The 26,747-nt window shown below is 37.9% G+C and overlaps 1 protein-coding gene across 2 annotated transcripts in view; it reads right to left on the reverse strand.

The window, feature by feature from the left end:
- Nucleotides 1-492: 492 nt before the first annotated feature.
- Nucleotides 493-26,747, reverse strand: part of STK17B (serine/threonine kinase 17b) — a 36,757-nt gene continuing 10,502 nt past the window's right edge. For both annotated transcript variants that reach the window (XM_008536625.2, XM_070581714.1), the window contains exons 3-8: nt 20,651-20,863; nt 10,526-10,670; nt 8,495-8,621; nt 6,635-6,683; nt 5,324-5,503; nt 493-3,929 (exon numbers count right to left, since the gene is read on the reverse strand). In XM_008536625.2, the coding sequence (XP_008534847.1) occupies nt 3,647-3,929; nt 5,324-5,503; nt 6,635-6,683; nt 8,495-8,621; nt 10,526-10,670; nt 20,651-20,863 (997 nt within the window). In that variant the 3' untranslated portion in view covers nt 493-3,646. The remainder of the gene's footprint in view (nt 3,930-5,323; nt 5,504-6,634; nt 6,684-8,494; nt 8,622-10,525; nt 10,671-20,650; nt 20,864-26,747) is intronic.

The raw sequence follows: 26,747 nt of genomic DNA on the forward strand, positions 1-26,747 counted from the left end.
ACAAGCTTGCAGGAACCTAACTCTGTATTTCCCCTAGAAGCAATGTTTCAGTATTCACTGTTTGGGAACTTTACAGAACATAAGTATCGTAAATAACGGGAATAGATCGTACCTTGGTCTGCAACCAGATTATAAACTTCTTGAAGAATCCCTTACTCATCTTTTGTTATTTCATTCGATTTTTTTAAACTAAAAAAAACCCCAAAGCAGTTTATCTATTTCTGGGTGAATAAGAATCCCTTATTCATCTTTATGCAACATGTAGTGCACTGCTATTCATTGAAATTTTCTAAAAGTATCTATTATCAGAAAATACATCTTGTTTTCAAATTTATGTGGCTTTTCCAAAAGACAGTATCTAATAAACATATTAGTATTGGAAAGGGAGTTCAAAGACGACGTGGGTCAAGGGCTAGAACCTTCAGGCAAGGAGGTTTGCTTTTAAGACTAACAAATTTAGAAATACTTTAAAGCAAAAGACAACCACAAACATAAAAAAAGTGCTTTTTAATTTTTAACCAAAGGATCATTAAGTTGATGTAATAAGCGTTTTTTTTTTTTCCTGGAGTATTCATAATAACGTCGGTCAATATGACTTAAGCAACATGATTATTTAATAAAAGTTAAGATGGAGGGCAGTTGTAACTTGTGTGAAATTTACAATTACAGTTTAAAGTTCTTTAAACTTTTATAAAATTATAAATTGATAATAATTCCCCAAATTGGAAGTCAGATAACTTAATTTTAACACAATTTAAAATTAAAGTACAATTGTCTATACAACAATGAATAAGGACAAGTTTCTAAGTCAGATATCACACTGAATATCCAAAAATAAACAGAAGAAATGTAAACAGTTATAAAATATCAACATTTATAAATGTTGCTTAGAACAAGGCTATTCAAAATATGGTCTATGAACGATTTGTGATCCATCCAACATGAAAGAGTGAGCTTGTGCCAGAAAGAAAGCTAAGTGTGTCACTCATCAGCTGACTTTTTTTTATAACCAGACTTTCTTGATAAAGGAAGCGATGTGTTGATTATAATCTGGCACAGGCGCCTCAAATCGCTACAGACCGGAGAACGGGTGCTGCTTACTTCTTTCAAGTGCCATTACAATTTCACTGCTAAGAGTTAGGTTAACTGTATTGTGGGGGAAAAATTTAAATGACAGTTATAAGTGTCATCTATAACTCATCTATTTTTTAATCCCATCCATCCAAGGATCCTATCCAGAAGGTAAATTAAATTTTATAAACTCGACAGAATTTAACGTTAACCTTCAGATGTGTTGAAGTGTTACTGACATTACTCACCCCAGAGGCGCTCTCTAGATTCCCACGTTAGTGAGAAACATCATCTGCTGTTGATAGACATTTGTTTTTAAACTTGGGAGAAAAACAGTATGAATTGAATCATTTGTTAATAAGATCTCTCTAAAAATTGGCTTAATTTATTTTCACATTGCAATCAGTGAAAACATTTAAATTCACCTTTATGAAAAAATTGAATTTTTATACTGTTTGTGCAACCACTAGTTGCTTTTTTACAATAAAAATTGTTAGGAAAAAAAGGTATGGAAATTTACAGCTCCGAATCCTATTAACTAAGGGGAGGCATACGAACTATTTTAAGATTTCTCAGAGTAAAAGATAGCATAAAATATTTTTAAGAACCAGCTTATAATTCAAACATTCCTTGATTTTTAAAAATTTTTTAGTATGGCATAATTCCTCTAGAAATTTAAAAATATAGTATGGTCTTTTGTAAAAGTAATCATTTCCTCTTTCTGCAATGTCTTACTAAGCTGTACCTGCATTAGCTTAATGCTGAAGGCAAATACATGGACAATCAACATTTTAGGAAAAACTCATCAGTTTTAGATATACAAGAGCCCAATTTAGCTTCTGCAATGGCTAGTTTATTGAACCAACAAGCTACTTCTTAAAGAATTTAAATGTATATTTACATGTCGTAAGAAGAGAGCTCCTTTGGCACCTGAGTTGAGAACAATATACTGCAGTAAAGATCTCTAAAAGAAAGTTGTCTAAAGACTATATTTTATCCATCTATACATATATACATACAACAATACATATACATATACACATATGCACACACACACAAGTAGAATTAACTTTTCCTTTAAGAAATGCTGAAGATGTAAAAGTTATTCACCATTTAGCCAAATAAAGTGACCTGATGGTTATTAAGAACAGTTTTAAGTTATTTGGAGTCTAACCAAATTTCAAGAAACTAAAGGTTTTACAGTAATATATAATTCAAAGGGGGGAAATGCAAGATTTTTTTTAATCAAAATATCATTTTTTTTTGATATAGTAACATTGTCATGAGGTTAAAGTTATCTTAACATAATAACAGGCTTTTTGATAGTCACCAGGTGCAAAGTCACCAAAGATTACCCAAAAAGGAGTGAATCTGCCCCCAGTAGGACTGAACACAAGCCAGCAGCCACAGGTCAAACATTCTGCTGTCCCTAGACTCTGACTTGCATTGGTCCCAGCAAAGGTCATTAGAGGCCACTGTGCAGACCACCTTCTGCTGTGCCCACCACTTGCCAGGAATTTTACACAAGCACTTTCGAGGAGTTGACGCCACCATGCTTTATGATCACGGTCACTACTGCTGACTCTCGTATTGTGTTCACAGTCCTGCTGGTGTTACGATATTTTTTATGCAGACTTTTAGAACTCTGAACGACTGGCTTGTATTCTAAGACTTAAAAGACATCTAAATTCTGTTAAGTTGTCTGTCAGCATTTTCTTCTTCACTCAATTAATAAATATATTTTGCAGACTACACAGAGAGCACATTCAGTTTTACCTAAGTATCTTCGACTCCAGAAATTCTGGAGGATGAAAGTCCCCTATGCTTGTATACCATCTATTCTCCATTTCTCAGACCTTGTTAAATCTGAAGTGTGCTGAGAGTGGGCAAAAGACATCTGAGTTAAAAAATCATGCCATGCTACTCTTTTCTCTGCTCCAACTTGTATAGAATACCCCTAAATCAGGCTTCTAACTCCCTCTTTGCTCTGGTTGAAGGATCTATCTCATATAGCAGAACATATATATGGCAATCTTACACAGTTTCAAAACATTCATCATTGAAAACCATTTTCAAGTGTAAAATATCTCTTGAGCATCTATAAAACAGTATATATTCTTGCTTAAACTTGACACTGCTATCCTACACAAAATTCTGTCAACAGAAGCACAGTACAGGATTCACCTCAGAGAACATATCAAATTCAAACGTCTTCATTTTGTTCAGTCTGCATCAACCACAATACAATTCAAACCACTTTTTTCCTGATATGTAAAATACTTAGAAAAATCCATTTGAATTTGCATTCTTTCATTAATATGTAAACTCAAATGCACAATTTTATTTTTTGTCATATATTTAAATATCTTCTTCTCTGCAGACTTGATATCTCAGGATAGGAAATAAAATTCTACTAGCAGCTAGTAATTTAGCATTAAAACTCTTCCCTAAATTCTGCTATGCAAAAGTGCATTTACAATATAAACATGCCATATGTGAAGCTGCAAACCACCATCTCACATGGGAGTGGATTTCAAATTCCAAATGCAGTCCAAGCGAGTCAAAGAGACCCGTGCTAACAGAGCAGATCTGAGACAAGTTCATGGGGAGTGGGCAACGAGTCATCAAAGCGAAACCTCTTGGACACCATGCTGCTATCCTCCGGGATGTTCTCTTTGTCCTCCCGGTCACTACAGGTTCCATTACAGGAGGACTTGGCGGTCCTGTCTTCAGAGGACCGCAGCGCATGATCCTGACTCTGAGAGGAACCAGAAGTTTCTTCAGGGTGAAACAAGTTCCCAAAGTCCCACTGCTGCAGCCACGAGTGAGAGAGGCAGGACTCCGCCGTGGGCCTCTTCCTTTGAGAGAAAGAACAAGGGAAACTGAGAACCAAAGTCAAGTCAGAGAGGTCTGCAGTTTGATAGATTATAGACTTATTTTTTATTTATCATGAAAATAACACAAATCCATGGTACAGAAGGGAATAATAATAGGAAAACGGGGGTCCTAGGGCTTCCTTAATTCTGACACGTGCTCAAAATTCAGCTTATCATGGGGCTTCCAGATGAGACTATCTGGTCAAAAGGTTTGTGAACATGTTAGCCTCCCAAATAAAAATTAGTAAAATTATAAAGTCTCTTGGGTTTACAAACCCTTGAAAGGAAAATATATGTAATTTATAACCTCTATTATCTTGTATTCTTAAAAGCAATAACTGTTAAATCTTGAAAACAAAGGCTACTCTTCAATGATGTTTATCCAACATTTTGAGTTTTTAAATTTTGTTTTCTATTATAAAAATAATATGGTCAAATATCACAACATTTCAAAGGAAGGAAAACACCTCTTTGTCTTCAGAACTCCAACCTTAATACAACCACCATTACCGTGAGAACATGTTTCCTTAGTCTTTGTTTTTATGTTCATTTTTTCTTGCATATAAAAAAATTAATGTGCTCACTATAGAAATTTTAGAATGTAATTGAAAAAATATTTAAGAAAATGAAAACTGCTTATAAGCAGAAACAAATAGTATTATTACTCTTTCTACTAAATAACCATTTGTGTCTAAAATATAGTCAGTGAGAATTTGTTTAGTCTTGTAGTAAGCCAAAAAAATAATTCACAAACCTATGAGGTTTTTTTTCTTAAACAGATAAGGAAACTGAGTCCTCAAGGAGATGACGTAACGGCCAGAGATAAAAGGCCTGACAAGTAAGTAAACACGGCTGATCCGGGTGAAGAAAGGGGAGGTCAGCTTTTTCTTTTCCTGCTTTGAAGCTGCCAATGAGTGAGGTAAGAGTCCTAAGCTATAGCTCCAAGTCGCTTCTTTAGTAAGCAGGCAAAGAGCATCTGATCCTTAAAGATTTGACAATCAGTAATCTGTACGTGTTACCTAACTATGATTATTTAACTACAGATTGTTCACAGCAAAGTCTCATCATGACCAGCCACGCGCACTGCAAACCTACTCTGAATTACTTCAGGGAATTTCAGGGATTAGTGGAAGGGTGAGAGAGAAATAACCCAAATCTTCTCTTCAATCCAAAATTCCCCGTGGTACATTTTACATTTCCCATGTTTGAAGCCATGGATTTGTTAATGATTTCTTATACCACTTCTCTTCCCATTTTACCTGAAACTTGAGAGGATACTTCTAATAATTTTATATCGTCTTAGAATGTATCTTTCTTCATAGACACATATTATTTATTTTGTAATACTATTTAAACAAATTAATGTTATTACTCACTCTGGATTTTTTACCAAAAGGCTTTGGACAAAGTCTGTGGCCAGCTGTGAAACTGACGAAAAAGTTTCTTCTGAATAATCTACATTAACTTGAGAAATATTGAGGTATGTTTCTTGATTATCTTCGCCCACAAATGGGGACGTATGAGTTAGTAGCATATATGCTATTATACCAATATTCCTAAAAACAAATAAGGGACAAGAGGGGAACTTAAAAAGTGTGTTAATCTTAAAACATTTATATAAAGTAAAATCAATACTCAACACATTCCTGTCCTCAAAACTTGTATGGTTTAACTACAAACTTAAATCACTTTTCAAAGTTCCTATATTATTAAAACTAAAATAACTGTATTACATCAAAGTTTGCCTCACAGAAAAAGAGTATGAGGGAAATGCACGTACGTTATATAATTATAAACATACTAAATATATATCTTTACATCTGCGGCCTGCCCTTCACACAGACCCCTGCTATCGAGGACACGAAGTTGCTCAAAGAGCAGCATTTCTCAAAGGTGTCCAATGACGCAGTAACGATCCGTGAGACATAAACAGCGGCTCTGTGCAAACACAGTCTGCAGGTTCGACAAAGCACAAAGTTGTGTGGGCAGACTTTTTTCATTGCAAAACTTTTCAGAGGCTTAAATATGTTAATGACAAGCCTGGTGCTCAAGGGCCGGAAGAAGACACTACATACAGGACACGTGTCACCTTCTTAGTTAGCCACAGGACCCTTTGCCCTCGGCAAATCCACGACAGTTCCGTGGAACACAGGGAATATGTCTAAACTCTTCCCTTGGCCTGTGGAGTCAGTGCCACACGGTGGTCCCCACTCAAGTTCCAGCGTCAATTCCAGTTCTCCTCCTGCTAGCCACAAAGTCTCACAGTACCCTAGAGATAGACTCTTAGGAAACTCAACTTTTGCCTGCACCTGACCTCATTCTTCTGCTGAGCAAAAGCCTTCCTCGCGCTTCAGACCCAGATCAGGTGTCTCCCATCTGGTGCCCGTCTGCACTTGCTCTATGCTTATTAAACGGCATTTCATCTTTCTTATGGGACAGGTAGCAGGGCACAGGCTGAGCCTCCCTCCAAGAAAAGGTTTTCCCTTGTTAATCCTGTATCTTTGGCTCAAAGCCAAAGTGTTACTTAAAAAGAATGAGCATGTAAATGTTTTCCTGAGACAAAATAATAATACTTGAACAAAATCTTTTAAAGAAAGCCTTATTATTTACTTTTGGAATCAAAGAACTCTAGAACATATACTACCCAACTTTTAACAAAAGCATTTAGGTAACTAACAACATCTTACCACATATCTGTTGCTGTGGTAATAGGATCATAGTTTAGGATTTCTGGAGCTGAAAGAGAAAATAAAACTCAAATTCAATACTGACAAATTTAAAAACATGAACATTATTTTACATTAAATTAAAACTGGATTTAATTTTAAAGAATACTAATATAAGATCAATAGAAATTTAGTATTATATTAATTATCCTGTGACTAGACATTTACACATATCTAACACTGAGCAAATTATATAACCAGATGATTCAAAAGCACCAATAATCTTCCTGGAGTAACAGGTAGCTTCAGAGTTTTTTTTTTTTAAATCATTAAGATGAATCTCAAGAAGAACAATTATGAAGTAAAATGTTACAAGCTGAATCTTTTCAAAATTTTAATTTTATTACTGCTATGAATTAGTTTGCATTATTTTACCAGACTGATTTAAGATTTTCCCTTCAGGGTAAATAAAATCATACGCATTTACAATGACATTAAGAGCAAATTATGCTTGCTGGAATTGCTTAGATTTTCAAGTAAATTAAATATCCCTCTTAAACTATCAAAAACCTAACTTTCTAAGCAATTAATTTCCCACTGTCTCCGCCCATCAAAATTTTTTTTTTTCCTGAGGAAGATTAGCCCACAGCTAACATCTGTACCAATCTTCCTCTATTTTGTAGTGGGTCACTGCCACAGCATGGCTGAGGAATGGTGTAGGTCCACACCTGGAATCCAAACCTGCAAACCTGGGCCGCTGAGAGGAGTGCACCAAACTTAACCACTAGGCCACGGGGCTGGCCCTCTGTCAAAATTTTTTAAAAAGTGCAAAATAAATTCTCTATACTTTCTAAACATTACTATAAATTTCAAATTGGTAGAGTCCAAACTAGGATTTACCCTTGAATAATAACTTATTTCAAAGTATGGTTTCATAATTTTTCCAAAGAGCAACTGTCTCCTAAACCCTAACATTTTGTTAACAAAGCCCTCGAGCCATAAATATCAGCAGCTTGCTGGCCCCCTAAACCTTTCCTGTCCTTCTGTGAGCTGTGCTATCTCTAATCGCAGCCATTTATTCTAGGACACTACAGCCCCTATTAGCATTCAAAGGTTAGAATGTGCTTTGCTTTTCATTTTGGAAGGCCAGTGGCCTAGCTGAGCAGCATCTGCTCTGTTTGGTTGTATCTTTCCAATGCATGCATGGGGAGATGAACATCAGCAACAACAAAAAAGTACAAAAATATTCTTACTATAAATTACAATACTTTAAATTTATATGCTGCTTCTTACAATTTAAATTATCTTTCATCCGTATGATCTAATTTGTTGATTAGTACAACATTCCTAGATTACCTAGTCATAGGTTCTTTTGGCACCATTCTTCAAAATCTTGCTTTTCCCACCCTAGGCAAAACCTCCCACTTCAAAGCAGCAGCAACAAACAGCAAGGAGTCGGGCTACCGATCCCACAAGGCTGGAGCTGCCCCCCATCTAAACAGCTCAGGGGTCAGGACGGGACAGAGCAGACCGACGTCCACCCAGCAGCCAGGCTTCAAAGGCGAGAATGGGCCACTTGATTCTGTGTTTTCCTCTTTTTCTATTTTCTCCCATTCCCTAACTTCCCTTTACTCATTTTTCTTTATGTACAAATGTTAAACTTCTGAACTTATAGGGCCAATGTCCTGTGAGTCATTGTGAATTTCTCAATAATCCCACATTCACTACAATTCATTTAAATGTGTCATAACCAACTTCAGTGCATTAAAATACTTGATCCAAATATATCCTGGAATTACACGCTCTACAATATAGTTTTATAGAGGCATCATTTAGTTAATAAATTTCAAAATGGTGTAGAAAATAAAGGGAAATGCTTACCTAAGTATTCTGGTGTTCCCATGATTTCCCGAAGTTCACAAGCATTCCCTATTTTTCGAGACATTCCAAAATCCACAATTTTTATGTCCCCAAGAGGGTAGATGCTGCTCAATAAGATATTCTGTGGCTAAATAAAGCACAGCAAAAAAATGATAAGTAATATACAACAATAAAAGAATACCAGTTTGGGATCAGAGGTAAATTAAGTAGAATTTATCGTTAAGCTAGCCAGCCTTGGGTCTAGCAGTTAAGACTCAGCACTCTCACTGCCATGGCCTCGTTTGTTTCCCGGTCAGGAAACCACACCACCCACCGGTCGGTTGTCACACCGTGGGGGCTGCGTGTTGCTGTGACGCTGAAAGCTATGCCACTGGTATTTCAGATACCAGCAGGGTCACCCATTGTGGACAGGTTTCAGCAGAGCTTCCAGACCTGACAGACTAGGAAGAAGGACCTGGCCACCCACTTCCAAAACTGGAGGAAAAAGAAATTAGATGGATACACTGATAGACTGATTATGAGATACAGAATATCTCAGTATTAAAGACAAGACTACTTAAATCTGCCCACTATAAAGTCCAAGAAGGCTTTACTGGATGATACTTAAGCTGAATCATAAAGGATAAACAGGAGCTAGCCAGTTAGAAAGGTGCTCTGGGCCACAGCCAACAGAAGGCATGAAGGAATAAAAGGCACACACTTCCAGAAAGAGAAAATGGTTCAGTACGGTGTGATGTTCTGGGTCTGACTGTTCCCAGGCTTTTGCTCAGACGGTAGGGAGCATGGGAGGTTTCGCCCACTGCCTCCTAGGACCCTGTGACAGCTTTCTGACTGCAGGCCTGAGGCCTATTACAAAGCTCCCTGCCACTGTCACCACTGCCCAGCACTGCTCCCAAAGTCTGTGACAAGAATCACAAGCCTTCCTTTGGGGAGGTCCCCTGCTTGTGTGTCATTAAATCACAGCGACCATCACAGGAGAGGAGGGCCAGGCGTCAGCTCCACTGTCGTCACTGCAGGCTTTACGGACACAAAGCCAGGTTCCTACGCCCTCCCTCACTTCAAGTTCTGTGCGACGCTGTGTAACACACTTGTCTTTAGCAGGAAAAAGACCTAACAGGAAGCTGGGGGGCGGTATGACTACCTTATATTTACCATGTTGCTACTCTTCCCATATCTTACTGTACAGGACACCACGGGGCAGCTGGAGAGTAAATACCGCCCTTCCTCCATAGGGGAACCACACAGAAGAGATTTCGTTTTTGAAAAAGGGGTGAGATAAAGAGGGAAAGATGCTAAGACTAGTTTGAGACACAAACTTTAAAGTGTCTACAGGACGTCCAAATAGTATCTAATCTACACTTGGAAAAAATGATCTGGAATTTAAGAGAGGCCTGGGCTCCAGGGAGAGCTTTGAGAGCCATCACTATTATCAGAGCGGGCGTGGAGGCCAAAGGGTCACACAGGGAGACTGGTCAGAGAGAGGAGCCCAACATTCCAAAAAGGACAAGACTCAGATGTTCCGTCCGCGGAAGGCTGTGGAGGAAGGCGAAGGAGAAAGGATGATTAAGAGGAGAGACTGAAGCGGCATTTCAGGGCCTGGGAAGGGGGTGAACGGTCTGGGGGAAAGGAGGAGCCAGAAGACGGGGAGCCTCCGGAGAGAGAAGACTGAGTGTGGGGCTGCGAGGAAGCAGGGCCGGCGGAGGGGCTGAGAGCTGGAGCGAGATGAGCGCGGAGAGGAAGACAGCGTCACGAGGCGGGCAGGCCCCGGAAGCGGGGGTGACACGAGCGCAGGAGCAGAACACACAGCAGTGATGGGTTAAGAGCCCGGTGATTGAGCTCAGCTGCCCACACACACAGTCTTCTCTCCATCAATACAAACTCCAGTCCACGCAGCGCCAAGCGAACGAGGAGCGCAGCGGCGCAGTCTGGATGCCCGCGACCACAGGCCTGGCCTGTCCACGCCAGCTCGCAACTGTGCACGTGGAGAGCAGAGACGGCACACCTTGTGTCACTTAAAATCACACTACGTACCTTTAAATCAAGGTGTACAATGTTGTTCTGATGTAGATAATAAACCCCTTCAAGTATTTGTTTAATGAGTCTGATAATGTCATTTTCAGAGACCATTTCAGCCACTTCAGGTAAACACAAGTTGAAAATTTCTCCACCGGCAGCACTGAAATAAAATTCAAATAACAGACAGCTGAAAAATCACTGACCTGAAAATAACAGCTTTTAAATACTGTATATCTATGAAGTAAGACACACAGCCACCTGAACTTCAGTCTCTCTCTACACACATTTCAGGGCTGGCGGGAGGGGCAGAGGAAGGATCTTTAAAGAAGCAAGTAAATGACAAGAATATTTCAAATTCTCGGTGTGACTACTTGAATAATTAACCAACAAAATTGAATAGCTTTATAACTCAGTAATATTGTAGTCTGCCTTAATGCTGCAGCAAAAATAACAGCTAGCTAACCTCCTGAGCTCGGCTCTGCCCCCTGCCTTCATTTCATTTATGTACACACACACGAGTGTCATCAGTTTTGATCCTCATGACAACCATGTGAGGTGGGTGGTTATTATCCCCATTTGACAGATGAAGAATCAAGTAGCAAGAGGTTCACCAACTTGCACAAGGTCCCACAGTGACAGGGGCCAGGACGAGTCTGTTACACGCGTGAACATCTGATTCTTAACCAGTAGGCTGCACTGCCACACCACACAGGACACTGGCAGCCAGAATCCAACTCCCCCTTTTTTTTTAAAGAACTGAAGATGTAAAGAATATTGATAAAGGCATTGTGAAAAAGCCCTAGGTTTAGAATCTAATAATCTAAACTTAAATCCTAAATCCAATGTTTACCAGCAATATAACTTAGGGTCACTCACTTACTGAGTTTCCCCATCTGTAAAACAGACGTTATCAGTGAACTCAGCAAATTTTGATTTCTTTTTTTTGAGGACAAAAATCTAAATAAGATAAAATTTGTCAGAAGATCACACAAAAACATCTAGATGGTTATTCATCAAATTTATAAGGTGTGTTTGCAAATATCTCAAGTAAAGCATATTATACGTGATAAAATAGGAACTCGCTCACTCTCGAAAACGCTATTATTTTTCTTTCTTTGTTTCACTGCTGTATCCACAGCCACCAGAACAATGTGTGGCATATAGAAGAAGGTAGTCAGTAAGTGTTTGTTGAATGAATGAATGATGTAACAGGCAGCCATTCTTCAGAGTGGCTGAAACTGAAATTCAGAAGTCTTGGTGAGTGCCAAGAGGAAGAAGCATGCCATATGTATTAGGGGCCATGAGAAGAAAAACATCAATATGATTGAAAATTTGAGTCCCACACTGAAAGTCACAGGATGGACCTTCCCACTGCAGATGAACCTCCCATCAAGCACGTGTACCCAGTGTGCCAATGACAGGCCACAGGGATTTGCTGCTTTATACTCTATCTATGACATTCCAGAAAAAACTGAGGGACAGCCGGTAAGGAATACACAGGAAAGCCCTGATCATGTATTCTTCACATTTCAACTGCCCCAAACTCCCGAAACTCCCAGAAAAATTCATGAGAAATTAACGGTAATATTTGTCTCAAGGTATCATGGTAGAGACAATCTGAGTGTGAAAAATTTAGTTTGCTATAAAATTTATAGTAGTGAACTCCAAAGTAAGGTATAGAAAGACAGTATTAGAAATGCACATTCTGGGGCTGGCCTGGTGGCACAGCGGTTGGTTAAATGCGTACACTCCACTTCGGCGGCCCAGGGTTCGCCAGTTCAGATCCTGGGTGTGGACATGGCACCGCTTGGCAAGCCATGCTGTGGTAGGCGTCCCACATATAAAGTAGAGGAAGATGGGCCTGGATGTTAGCTCAGGGCCAGTCTTCCTCAGCAAAAAGAGAAGGATTGGCAGCAGTTAGCTCAGGGCTAATCTTCCTCAAAAAAAAAAAAAAAGAAAGAAAAAAGAAATCCACATTCTTCTGAAACAAATAAATTAATCCTTCTGAACAATTCACATACAGACCATCCCCAGCGGCTCCTAGGTCTCCCTGTCAGATGTACACAGTCACAGCCCTGCTCAGGGTCTCCCGAGGGAAGAGGGACTCCACAGGCCAGACTGCCAGTGACACGCTCACCCTTTCCCTTTTGGGTTACATTATTTAGTTTTAATGAAACAAATCCTCTCAAAACAGAACGTGGTCTAAATATATTCCTGAAAAGACACTGTAGACAACATTACTAATGCAATCATAAGCAAATAAGAAAATGAAGAGATGACACTTTACATTCTCCTAGAATGAGTTCCTTGCTAGGGACTTTATAAGATAAAGTTGATATGAAATCGGACCAAATCATTTGAAATTATAAGAAAACTGCATAAGATATGGATTTACATCCACTAGTAAGATGTGGAAAATACCAGAAAGATCCGAATGCTTCATATATATGGCAACATAAATTGCTTAGGTAAGAAATCCACTCTTGAACACTTTATAATTATTTATGTACCAACATTTTACATTACATTCACTAAAGTTAATTCAATAGCCAGAACCTTCCACTAATTCTAATATTCAAAACAAAACATAAGAAAACAAACTGCGACAAAGTGTGTAAAGCACTCTGCAGTGCCTGGGACATAAGAGACAGGACAGCAGGTTGCTCGCAGGACTGCTGCTGAAATCAAGAGCGCCTGGGGTCCGTCCTGGCTCTGCCACCAACTCGCCACCTGAACTGGGACAACTGTGCCTCTGTTTCTTCCAGTGTACCGTAACGATACATAAGGAAAATGACAGCTCCTACTGCAGAGGGCTGCTCTAAGAACTAAGTTAGATAAGCCAGGTGAAGTACTAAGAACAGCACATGTTCAAAGGATCAAAGCAGATGACCTGTGTTAAGCAGTGTCTGACGCCTGGTAAACGTTCAGTAAATATTAGCTGCTCTTATAGGGAGTTGACAAATGTTAATTCCAAATCTAGCGACATCCAGCCTTTCTGAATTCTGGGGTTTCTTGTTGAATTCTGATTAGGAAGGCAATTTAAAAAGTCTTGCTAAATTAAAACTCATTTTTAGAAACACCGCATCATACACATAAAAACACAATATATTCTTAAGTGGAAAGACTGTTGTAAGAGAGTACGCCCAGGAGATCACAATTTTGTTTCTAAAGGTATACATGCATAGACTGAAACGTAAGAATAATTTTAAAATACAGAAATATGTCATAAAAATCACCACAGTTTACATATGATTTCTATTTTCTATATCCTCTAATTTTGTTTTTTTCTTGTTTTTTTTTTAAAGATTTTATTTTTTCCTTTTTCTCCCCAAAGCCCCCCAGTACATAGTTGTATATTCTTCGTTGTGGGTCCTTCTAGTTGTGGCATGTGGGATGCTGCCTCAGCATGGCTTGATGAGCAGTGTCATGTCTGCGCCCAGGATTCGAACCAACGAAACACTGGGCCACCTGCAGCGGAGCGCCCGAACTTAACCGCTTGGCCACGGGGCCAGCCCCTATACCCTCTAATTTTAACACAATGAATAGGTATTATTTTTATAAACAGAAGTATCCTAAGGGTCTTTGTTTATTCAGTAACAAAATCAAACAAATACTAAGTTTGTCAGCCAGTTGGACTGTCTCTTCCTTTTAGTTTGGCGAGCTGACCAATGGCTTTTTTGTAGCATTTATTGGTGCCATTTTCCCCCACAAAAGAGGGACACAGGTGGAGCCACGGGAAGTGGAAAATGAGGAAGGCTTAAGAGGAGGGAAAGAACAGACAACGCGAGAAGCAGATTGCAGAGGTGAGCAGAAACTGGAAGCTGGAAGCATAATGGGAGCAGTGTGCAGGTGCCGACAAGCAGACATTTTGTTAAGGCAAGCCACTCAGAGCAGTGACTACACAGAAGAAAAAATGTCTCTACAGTCAGAAAAGCCACGTAGCTCACTGTCATCATCCTAGAAAGTACATTCAGGTACTCCTCCTCTTTCTCTATTAGAAGAGTGTGCCCCTGAGGGACATCGAGCGCACATTCGGAACTCCAGAGTGCCTGTGTTCACCGGCCTGTGTATCTGGAGACGTGCTGTGTGTGTGACGAGAGCACTTTACAGTTACACTGTCAGGCAAACCTAGGTGCTACACACTATCTACATCTCCAGCTGCCTTTTCCAGCTTTCTGAAGCACACTCTAAAAATTAGTAGGGAAGTAGAAAACATCTTTGAGAAAGACTCCCATAACACAATAAAGTTAACATATAAAAGATGAATATCAGAATATTTTCCTATCCAAACTGATGGATTTCCTTGGGTACTAGAGGGCCAAGATTTTCAGTAAAACAAAGTGCTATTTCCCTTATCCACAAAATACAGATTCCATTCATTTTATCTATATAGCTTTGGAGGGCCATAGTAAAGATTTTTAAATTAAGTATTTATTTCTAGCAATCAACATGAAGTCGTTTTAAATTTTTTATATTAAGGGTCTCTTTTAGAGTTATATTCCTACGCTAATGATGGAAACACAGCTGGCGGAATTTTAGAATGGAAAGACAACTAGTCAGGGTATTTCCTGCCTCTAAATCAGAACATGTGAAGTGAATACCAGTCTCCCTTTTGGGAGGATTGTTTTAAGAAGCAAATGAGAAGACAGATGAAGTGTTTAGCACAGTGTCTGCTATACAGTAAACGCCCAGCATGTATTACTGTTGCAATTGTTATGATTACATGAAAATGTGCTGTCTGGTGCTCAGATTGAGCTCCCTCCAGAAGGTGAGGCTTTCTACTTCGCATGCTTTGCTATTGTGCTATATGGTCTTGTCATTTCCTATTGGCTTCATACTATTTAAAGATATTTAGTAGACAACATAAGCTGGTAATTTCTAGACAAAAAAAAAATATTCTTTCTCTCCCATACGATCTCACAGAGCTCATTAATCCAAGCACATTCCCCTACTGAACCCCACTATTTCTAGGACAAAGTTCTTGTCCCACGTTCTCCAAAGGATAATAACTACTCCTCATAACCAATTTTAGCTGGCTCAAAATTCAGCACTAAAAAATTAATGTGTCCAATTTGGAATACCTTCTTTCCAGAAGTTAAAAAAAAAGCTTTGTATCTATTTCATTTAATGCTCCAAATATGCTTTTAAAACACTTGTTATAGAAAAGTCATTGCCTCATGGAGAGCGGGGCTGGAATGACTCAACTATCATCACATTTCCCCCCAATTTATAAAGAGATCTAATACTACCTTCCAGAAAGAGAGTATTTATGTTACTTTTCAAATAATCAAAGAAAAGGCTAAAAAATCATTTAGACTTCATAATTGGTAATGAAATACTTTCCTGTGGACTAAGTATTAAGACAAAAATAAAAGACTCAGCAATTATTAAAAAGTGACAAGCTGATTGCAAGAATTTAAGTTTAATTCACAAAAGTAAACAACTTAATTTGGTTAACAAACAGGTTTAGGTGAAATATAGAGGCAAAACAAAACACAAAACCAAAAATAAAATAGAGCTATCGGAACACATAGCTATAACAGTTTCAAAACAAAATTTTAGTTAGATTCATATATTCAGCAAATGCAACAATTCAAAAAAGTGCCTTTTTAAAGTGATTATGCACTATCCATATAAGGAGAAATGTGACAATATCTAATGCAACTACACATGCATTTACTCTTTGACCCAGCAATCACGCTTCTAGAAATGTACCATAAAACCACACCTCCACAAATAGTGCCCATTTGTAGAAGACGGACTGAATAAAGCACGATACAACCACACAATGAGTACCAGGCAGCCACTTAAAAAAGGGCAATAATAACAGTAGTAAGAAAGATGCCCAAGAACTAATACAGAATGATTTCCAGGATATAATGTTAAGTCTAACATAAAGTAAGGTACAAAAGAGCATATATAATATGCTACCTTTTCTGTAGGAAAGAAAGGGGAATGTAAATGCATACAAACTTGCTTATATAAACAAGAAGGAACACATAAATGAGGCAGAAACTAGAAAATATGGTTACCTATAAAGGCTGGGTGGGAAGAGAGTAGAAAGGATAGGAATGGAAGTAACACTTCGTAATACGCCTTTATAGACATCTTTGAGGGTTTTTTCGGGGGGGGCGAGGTGCTGGGGAAGACTGGCCCTGAGCCCCTGAGCTAACATCTGTTGCCAATCCTCCTCTTTTGCCTGAGGAATAGTGTCCCTGAGCTAACATCTGTGCTAATCTTCCTCTATTTTTTGTATGTGGGATGCCACCACAGCATGGCTTGATGAGCAGTGTGTTGGTTCACGCCTGGGATCCAAACCCACGAAACCCAGGCTGCCGAAGCAGGGTGTGTGAACCTAACCGCTGCACCACTGGGCTGGCCTCAACATCTTTGAGTTTTGAATCATGTAAATCTTTTTTACAATTTCAAAAAAAATAAAGGATTTAAAAATCAAATCCTAAGATTGAATATGAACAGAAACACGTGTACCTAACTATATAACTCTGACCGTACATCCTTAGTGGGCTATATTCTACAGACAAAAAGAATGGCAAAAAAAGGCTGACCTTTACTGAGGAACTTTTACTAAGTGGTATTAGTATTGTTATGCCGGAGCTATTTTGCATGTATTGTGGTTTGATAAGGCAAACAAGTGGGTAAATGTCATTGAGAACCAGGGTTCTCACGGCGGGTGACGGGAGAAACGAACATGGGAAGTGAGAGGTGACACGGAGCCCTGTGGGAGAGGACTTGAATGGGAGCTATCAGAATGAACTCGTGAGTTCTTAAAAACATTATTTCCTAACACTATCCTTGGAAAATGCCTGGAAACGATACTCTGTTAACAATGAGCATGTCCAGCTCCTCGACCTTGGTTTCTAAATAACATTCTCCACTAAAAAGAACCAGAACTTCTCGGACAGATGGCTGATGGCAGGTCCGGGGTAGGGAAAACAAAAGGTGCCCCTGGAAATCTTGGCGTGCCATAAAGCAAGGAAGTCCTCCACTACAGAGATCACATCAAAAGGGCACAGCAAGAAGCTTAAAAGGGTACCACTGGACAAATGGGGGACAATTTGGGCACAAAAGATAATGGCAGAGGGGCCGGCCCCGTGGCTAAGTGGTTAGGTTCGCGCGTTCTGCTTCAGCGGCCCAGGGTTTCACCGGTTCAGATCCTGAGCGCAGACATGCCACCGCTCATCAGGCCATGCTGAGCCGGCATCCCACATGCCACAACTAGAGGGACCCACAACTAAAAATACACAACTATGTACTGGGGGGCTTTGGGAGAAAAAGGAAACGTAAAATCTTTGAAAAAAAAATAATAATGGCAGAAACTATTATTCATTAATCACAAAAAATAAACCACGAATCTATACTGATATTAAAAACGGGGAAAGGAAGGGCAGCTCTTCTTTACAGAAGAATGCCAGTTGAAGAAATTTAAAAGGAATAGTAGAATTAGAAGTCATCATTTTCTGACACTCGCTATAACAATTCAAACAAGTAGTGTCAACGGTTACCAAAATCACTAGAAGATAAGCTATTAAAAAAGAGAATATCCACAAGGTCTCAAAATATCACCACCTAGATTACTTATTAATTATAAAGGGGAAAAGGTTCCTTACAATGGGGCGGGCTGGCTGACTCCACCTCAGCCATGTTCTAATTAACAAAGCCAATAAGAGAACCGCCTGATGGCAGCTGCCGTCTGATGCGACTCCGTAAGAAAGACACCTCTTCGCCTACACTAACCTTCTTGCCAAAAGTGCTGAACCTGAATCTAATCATGAGAAAACACTCAGACGAATCCAGAATGTAGTTTATTTCATGTGACAACTGATACAGACTTCCTCCCAAAAGGTCAATGTCACGAAAAATAAAGTGACTAAAGAGGATTAACAAACAAATACAATGTGTGAATCTTGATTGTCTCTTGTATTGGAATTTAGGAAAAAATAGGCCTATAAGACATTTTTGAGGTAATCAAAGAAATTTAAATATGGACTGTGTATTAGGTGATCCTACTGAATTAAGGTTAACTTTCTCAGGTTTATACTGGTGTTGGTTAAGCAGAAGAATGCTCGTACTCTTTGGAATAAATACTTTGGCATGCAAAGGAGAAATGTCATGACACCTACAACCTTCAAGTGATTCAGTAAAGAAGCCAAAACGTCACCAACTGGTGAATCAAGCTGAAGAGGATGAGCGTTAACTGTACTATCCTTTCAACTCCTCCGTAGATTTGAAATATTGTAAAATCAAAAAGTTGGGGAAGAAACATGAGTATGTAGGATAGTTTGAGGAGGAGATCAAATTGGTAACTGTTATTAAAGACTCTACCATTTTATTTTTGCTATATAAAAAATTATGCCACCTTATTAAAACAGCTAAACTTTGTCTGATGTGACAATGCCACCCCTAAGTGATAGGCACAGTAACTAAACCAAAGTCCTAGTAATAACTTTCAGTAGGCCTCAGTTGCTCTGTAAGAAATTAAACATATTAATCCACTCAACATTTACTGAGGGCTTGCTCTGCTTCAGCCACGGGGGACTGGGACCCTTAACACTTCTGCCCTCATGGCACTCAGTTACTGGGCAGGGGACCTGAATCAATTTTCTGAGTATGAACAGCGTCCCTCCATCAAATGTGTCAATACTTTGTGATGCATTTTGCTGTCGCTATTTGGATGAACCACAAAAAGAGGATTTTATGAAAGTGGTCAATGCTTCTATGTATATTCACTTTCCAAACCCAGAATTCCATTACTGTTTTGGAAAAATGTTAGCTGCTTTTCACATACTTCCAACAAGAAGATGTCATGCAAGCAGACAACTTTTTAAAGGTCAGCTGAAGAATCTGACAAAAACAATCCAAAATATATGAAAAATGAAATCATACTGGTAGGATCCTGGGCTTTTCTGCAATTCTAATTTATTTTGAAGGTACTATAATATACCTTAATTGGTATGTTGGTGTTCTGGGAACTGTACAAAGTATCCACTCTTAAATGAACTACTTGCCACTAACATTTTGCAAAATAAGCATTTTGATTTACAAACTGATTCCAGGCAATCAACTCTCCTGGTACAAAAACATATTGATTTTTTATAAATATATAGACAAACCTCTTCATCTTTAAGACAACTGAATACTAAAATTAGGTTAATATACTTTTAAATTCAAAAGGTAATGATGCAGGTTAGCTACTAAAAAGAATTACCATTTTTATAATGCACTTTTTCTAATACAAGTATTTATTATCTCTTTAGTTTATTATAAAATAGATTTATTAAATACTACCAAAACCTAAAGCTTACTAAACATTTGTTTTTCTAAATCACTTATTATCTCTTTAGTTTATTATAAAAGAGATTTCTCGAAAACCAAAAGCATACTAAACATAAATTTAGCTGATCTCTTCCAATAGTTGCAGATGTTCAAACACATTTGTTATATACTTAGAATAAATGTGTCAGACTGTCATGCAATAAAGGTACTTTTTAGAATCGTATGTCAATATACTGGTTAACAAACCAGTCAGCTTAACCATGCTCTACCCCACCTGACGAACTGTTGATTATTTGGGAATTTTCAACTTTATATGACTTTGGGAAGAGAGAAATTTTACTCCGTATTGCTACAATTCCTAACAGTCTTCTGCACATCGCATACTAAATAAAACTGTTTTTTTTAACAAACAATGTGCTAGGCCCACCTTCATGCCAGCTTACCTTTCTATTCTCCTCGGCTCATTTCATTGGATGTGTTTTCAAAGAGATGGACAAAATATATAAATGATTTCAATTCTATTTGCCCACCGGATTGTTTTGCAGAAAAACTCATCAATTTTCTGTGCCGTTAGCAATGAAAGTATACTCATCTCACCACATTCGCCAAGCACTGTTGTCACTTATTTAGTTTGTGATGTTTAATTAGTTTTTGTGTATGTGTATGTGTGTGAGGCTATACATTTAGCCTTGTGAAAATATTTGAATGTAAACTATTTCCCTCTAACATTTTATCAGCAGGAATCCTTACAAGTTCTTATCGTATTCTTGTTCTTGACATTTTAAGTAATTTTATCCCACCAATTAAAATACTTTAAATTTACTTAAAATTGAAGAGTATACTCACTATTCCAATATCAAAATGATTTCGCTTGCATTTTCATAGACTTCATGAAGATTAATTACGTGGGGACAGGACTTGGCCAACTCAAGCACAGCAATCTCATGCAGAATCTCTGCTCGACAATCTTGTCCTCTTCTTCTCTTTTTCAGAAATTTTGCAGCATACTCTTGGCCAGTAGATTTTGATATACACTGTCTAACCACAGCAAATTTTCCTCTGGAAGAAAAAATGAGAACAACCAGTTTTAACTTTTCCATAAAAAATAGCATCATTATAACACAGATACTGTTATCCCTCCAACTTAAAGTCAATCCTTTCAAACAATCATTCCATTAGGAATTTATCTGTTCTCTCAACTGAATCAAATACTGCCCGTACTTTTCAAAATTTATAGTACTATCACTTAAAAATGAAAACGACAGGGGCTGGTCCCGTGGCCGAGTGGTTAAGTTCGCGCGCTCCGCTGCAGGCGGCCCAGTGTTTCGTTGGTTCCAATCCTGGGCGCGGACATGGCACTGCTCATCAAACCACGCTGAGGCAGCGTCCCACATGCCACAACTACAAGGACCCACAACAAAGAATATGCAACTATGTACCGGGGGGCTTTGGGGAGAAAAAGGAAAAAAATAAAATCTTAAAAAAAAAAAATGAAAACGACAAATGTAATAAAAGGATAAGACAGAATTCTATTTGTTCTTCACTATTAATATAACATGTTATCATTGTAGGAGATCTCTTTTGCATCCCGTCTCCATGGCATACTCTTGATATAAATTACTGTGTTTAAGTGTCACAACAGTCCTATACAGTAAACACTATTCTGTTTTGCAGACCCCAGAGAGGATATGTATCTTGGTCTATTTCCAAAGACCATACCCTTAACAGGGTATCACATTAACTCTCTAATCAAAATACCTTTTCTTCAAATACAAAAAATTACACTGAATGCGAAAATGGGTATTTGACATTTAATTTTATTAGTGTAATCACTTTGCCTTTCCAACACCACTTTTAACAAGCTTTGAAGCATTCTACCACAATTTGTCAGTTGTTTTACCAGTAAATCTTAGTATCATTCAGTAGTCTGTGAAGCCTGTGACAGCTATCAAAGGTATGTGTGTCCTATGGACAGTATCCAAAGATACTTTACAATCACCTAAGAAAAGTTACCAACAGTATGTACAAACACACCCATTACGGTCATGTTTACCATTTTAGGAGTAAGTATGTTTTTAGCTCTCTACAATAGAAGTGCTCAGCATCTCAGCCAAAATTTAAAGACACTGGCAAATATGTGTATTCTAAGACTATGGTCACCCAAAATCTAGTTTCCCAAAGAACTAAAGTTATTTTGAGTAAGACTATTTTAAGCAACAAATAAAAGCCATTGACTTCCTACCCAGAAAAATGTACACATGCCCTTAAATAGAAAGTATTACATACAATTCCAGAGGGTTTTCAAATTTCAAAGCCCATCCATAAATCTCCTAAGCCTGAGTCCAGGGTATCCAAAATTAAGAACCTTTATCCTTAGTCTCTAATTACTCTCTAGATACTAACAAATCAGGCATAAATAAAGGATCTTCAGAGAGTTAGTTTTGTTTCACAACTCCTCTTGCCCCAATTCCCCTTAGAATGTATTTCTAAGACAGCATATCAGGGGCTTAGCAAGGCAAACTATTTTTAATACACTTGGTGTTTGGAGCGAAGGTGAGGTAGGGGTGCGGGTGGGGGACAAAATAAATTTCTTGATTGTATTTCACTTGCCATTCTCTAGGACCAAGATGACAAAGATTCCTACTCTTTATTTCCCAAATTTCCTCCAAACTGGGGCCAAGGAAAAGCAGTGGAAACCAAGCTGAAAAAGTATAGCTCCTAATGCCAAAAACAAAGTGACCAAGCTATAATTTGACTCAGTTCCTATTGTGCATTAGTTAGCAAAGTAGAGATTTTATAATTACTGCAGTAATTAGGGCCCACAGGGTCCCTGCCCTCATGGGGCTTTTACTTAGTGGTGAACATTGACAAATAAATAATCACCAACGTCATGTGGTCGCCTTTGCTTCTGGTTCAGGAGTGCTATACTTGTTTAAGAAAGCCTCTGGAGAATGCCTGAAACATAAAAAGGGTTATTATTTAATTTTGTTCTTTGTTTCTGAGCAAATTCTGGTTTGTAGATACAATCATAAAATTACAGCAGAGCTAAATTGTCACAACAATATATCGATGCAACAAATTTGCATGCACAAACCTGATTCTTTGAAAAAAACTTTTCATTTATGATATGAGGATGTTTAATTTTAACTATAAGATTTTTCTCACTGTATGCAAAAGGAACACAAACGGATGCATTTCAATGAGCACACAAACAAGTCAATCGTTCCCTTAACTTTCTATTCAAACCACCCTGTCTTACAGATTTTAAACTGGATAAACTGAGTCAGACTAAGATTGAATGACTCATGAAAGGTCACATATGGAACTGGAGCGCCAAGAATTAAACTGTGGAACGTGCATTCCTAGTTTTCTCTTCTCACCACTACAAAACAATTTCTCCTTTGAAGATAAGTTTTTTTTAAGAAGTGCAACTCACTCACTTCTGCCCACTCTTAGATTGAGAAGCTAAGATCTGTCTAAAACAGAAAAGAAATTTTGAGCTTTATGAAGAAATTCACCTTGTAAAACTCAGGAAACACAAACCAGTTAGCCAAGAAAACTGTCCATCTGAAAAAAGATATAGTTTATAGCACTGGTTGTGACAATTTAGTTCTGCTGTAATTTTATGATTGTATCTACAAACCAGAATTTGCTCAGAAACAAAGAACAAAATTAAATAATAACCCTTTTTATGTTTCAGGCATTCTCCAGAGGCTTTCTTAAACAAGCATAGCACTCCTCAACCAGAAGCAAAGGCGACCACATGACGTTGGTGATTATTTATTTGTCAATGTTCACCACTAAGTAAAAGCCCCATGAGGGCAGGGACCCTGTGGGCCCTAATTACTGCAGTAATTATAAAATCTCCACTTTGCTAACTAATACACAATAGGAACTGAAGTGTCTCTTGAATGAATGCAAGGAATATGCACCTACTATGATATCATATATTGTGCTATTTTGCATGCTGTACTTAAAGCATTTATATTTTTTAAAGTTTATTTGAGATTCCAGTACAATTTTACATATATATTCACTTACATACTGTTAAATAAGGTAAACATTTTTACCATAATTATCAGATGAGTTATGAAAAAAATTTGTTTTCTATTCTCAAGTGCTAACTGTGGTTTAGAAGCCCAAAAATAATCTTTAATGCATAATGCTCCTATATCAAATTTAACAGAAGCATTTAAGAAAATTTAAAACCCTTAACAATATTACTTAATTCATATCCTAAAAAGGCAAAAGCTGCCTAGATTTCCCAGCAGTGAAAAGGTCTAGTAGTTACTGTTTTGCATTCTAGAACACACAATAAAATGTGAAAGGAGGGGGAGGGTAAGCCACAAAGGAAGCTGACGTTTATTTCTGCACCGGCCTCACCCTTCTAACCACAAGAAGTCCTATGAAACCTTGCCTCAGTGGGGGAGGGGTGGAAACAACTTACCCAACATGCTAAAAAACAGGAACAATGCAAAGTTTTTTGAGAATTGTCAAAAATGAACCGTTAACTTTTACATGTTTTCTCTTAGTTTGTGATAGGAAAATAAATTCCTACATCTTAACTAACTTAATTAACATCTTAAAATTAATTAGCAAACCAATTGATTCAGAAAGATAGCTTTGTAGTTCACTACATGCTAGAATTATATGTTTATATACTTCAAAATGTACAAGCCCCAGGAGAAACATGATTATGATGCTAATTTCCATTTACAAAAGCATAGGATATTAAAATTGGTAACAATATTGAAAGAACTTAAAGTAAGTTCTTGGCAGACGAAAGGTCACGATTTCCAACTTATCAAGATTTACTAATCAGATATATCAATATTTACCATGTGGCTCATTAACCTTTATCAATTAAAAGAAAAATGCTAGGTCTCCTCATGAAGGTATTAGAAAATGGGATACCAGCGATCTGAATTTGTTTTAATCAGATTCTATCATGAGTTTTTGCTCTAAAATGTTAAAAAGTACAGCTGATTCAAGCTTATGATTGTTATTTACGATGCCACCTCATTTATAAAACAATTTAGAATTATTAATATTGTCCTCCTCAAAATTTAAGTTCTCCAAAGTCTTCAAAGAAAAAAAATATTTCATAGCCTTTCTAACTCCCATAATATCCCTTATTTTGCAAAGTTAATTTAATAAATGTGTGTACATTTACTCATCAAAATAGTTAACTCAGAAAAATAGAAAAGAATACTCTTTACTGTGTGTACTGTTCAAGGCTTTGCATATTCAACATCCTGCTCAAAGCAGTCTCCAAACATTTTTGTGACAGAAGGAAACTTGGAGATATTTAATCCACCCTCTCTTCTTTTGTTTTTGTTTTTTAAAGATTCGCACCTGAGCTAACAACTGTTGCCTATCTTTTTTTCTTCCCCCTTCTTCTTCTCCCCAAAGCCCACCAGTACATAGTTGTATATTCTAGTCGTGAGTGCCTCTGGTTGTGCACACTCTCTCATCTTAAAGAAAAGGAAATCATACAACTGAGTAGATTACACATCTTTAGATCTAGAGCAAAGACAGGTCAACTGCTTTTGAGCTTAGCCTGTTTTTACTAACATACCACATGATGCCATATGACACATATTGACATGGCTGTTGGGGAAAAGGGAAACTCCTAATGGAGTCTTCGGCGACCTCCATACAGCTTTGTGGTATTCTAGATGTAAGACAGGGACAACACTGCGTCCAGTCTAGAGCTCCTCATCTTAAGACTGACGAAGAAGAATACAAAGTGGTCCAGAAGAGGGTAACTGGGTCAAGGAAGGCTGTGTGGAAATCAGGTCATGTGGTGAGTGTTCAAGGAAACTGGCAACATTTAGCTACATGCAAAAGCTCTGAAGGGTTTTCAGATGTACATTATACGCAGCTACAAAAGGAGAACCGCGTCTTTTGGGTAAGTATTAGCAGAGTAGAAAACAGAACCTTCTGTGCCAAAGAGGCGCCCACAAAATGGAACAGATACATTCTGAGGTAGTGAGTTCCCCATCACTGAATCATGCAAATTGAGGCTTAACCAGCTCGTCAGGAACATTAGAGGAAAGACTGCTGCACTGCTTAAAAATTATATTAGAAGACCACTGACCAACAAAATCCTTCCAGGGCAAAGGGTCTGTGACCACCAACGTGAGACACAGGTAACAAAAAGAAAACTTACTCTTCCCTGTTACAATGCAAAGAAAAATAAAATGATAGATTTAGAACTAAACAATGTCATAAAAACATTCTGAAAGGTCTTTTAAATTATATCTTTTAACATACCATTAAAACACCCAAATATTTTGCACATAAAATTAAATAAACATTCCAGAATTATGAAATATGCTTTCACATCTAGGTCTTAGTCTGATGAAGTAGATATTACCAACCTTATTTTGCAAAAGGTCATCTGATGTCACATCCAACATCTGACCAGTGAAAAAGCCAGGACCTGCCTTTACCCCTAACATAAAAGACCACCGAGAACAGAATTACTGGTCACGGTTCAGTCAAGTTTTGTTTTCATATCGAGATTTTCAAAGATAAAAATCAATCATACTGTATTACTGTACATCTGTCAATACAAACACGGCCTTGGGTAAACCATTTTAACATAAGCCAAAACATTTGCCTCCAGAACTAAAATCAAACTGAAGATAGAAACTGACTGCCATCTTCCAACCCTTTGTTAGGTATCTTTCATTTAAAGCTCAAAAGATGCTAAACATATAACTTAAATAACTTGGCATATCTTTGGTTGCTTGCAGATATATTAAAACAGTAGTATTAAATGATCTCGTACCATCAGGTCACTCCATGGCCTTAAGAAAATTTGCACCTTGGTGAAGCCACAGCCGATTAGTATTAGTGCAAGCACAGGTTTTACTCATAGAATATGCATTCTTCGTCATATAGAATTAGACTATCAAATACGAGTCGATTCTTTTCA

This window comes from Equus przewalskii, chromosome 17 (assembly GCF_037783145.1).
Source record: "Equus przewalskii isolate Varuska chromosome 17, EquPr2, whole genome shotgun sequence".
Taxonomy (NCBI): domain Eukaryota; kingdom Metazoa; phylum Chordata; class Mammalia; order Perissodactyla; family Equidae; genus Equus; species Equus przewalskii.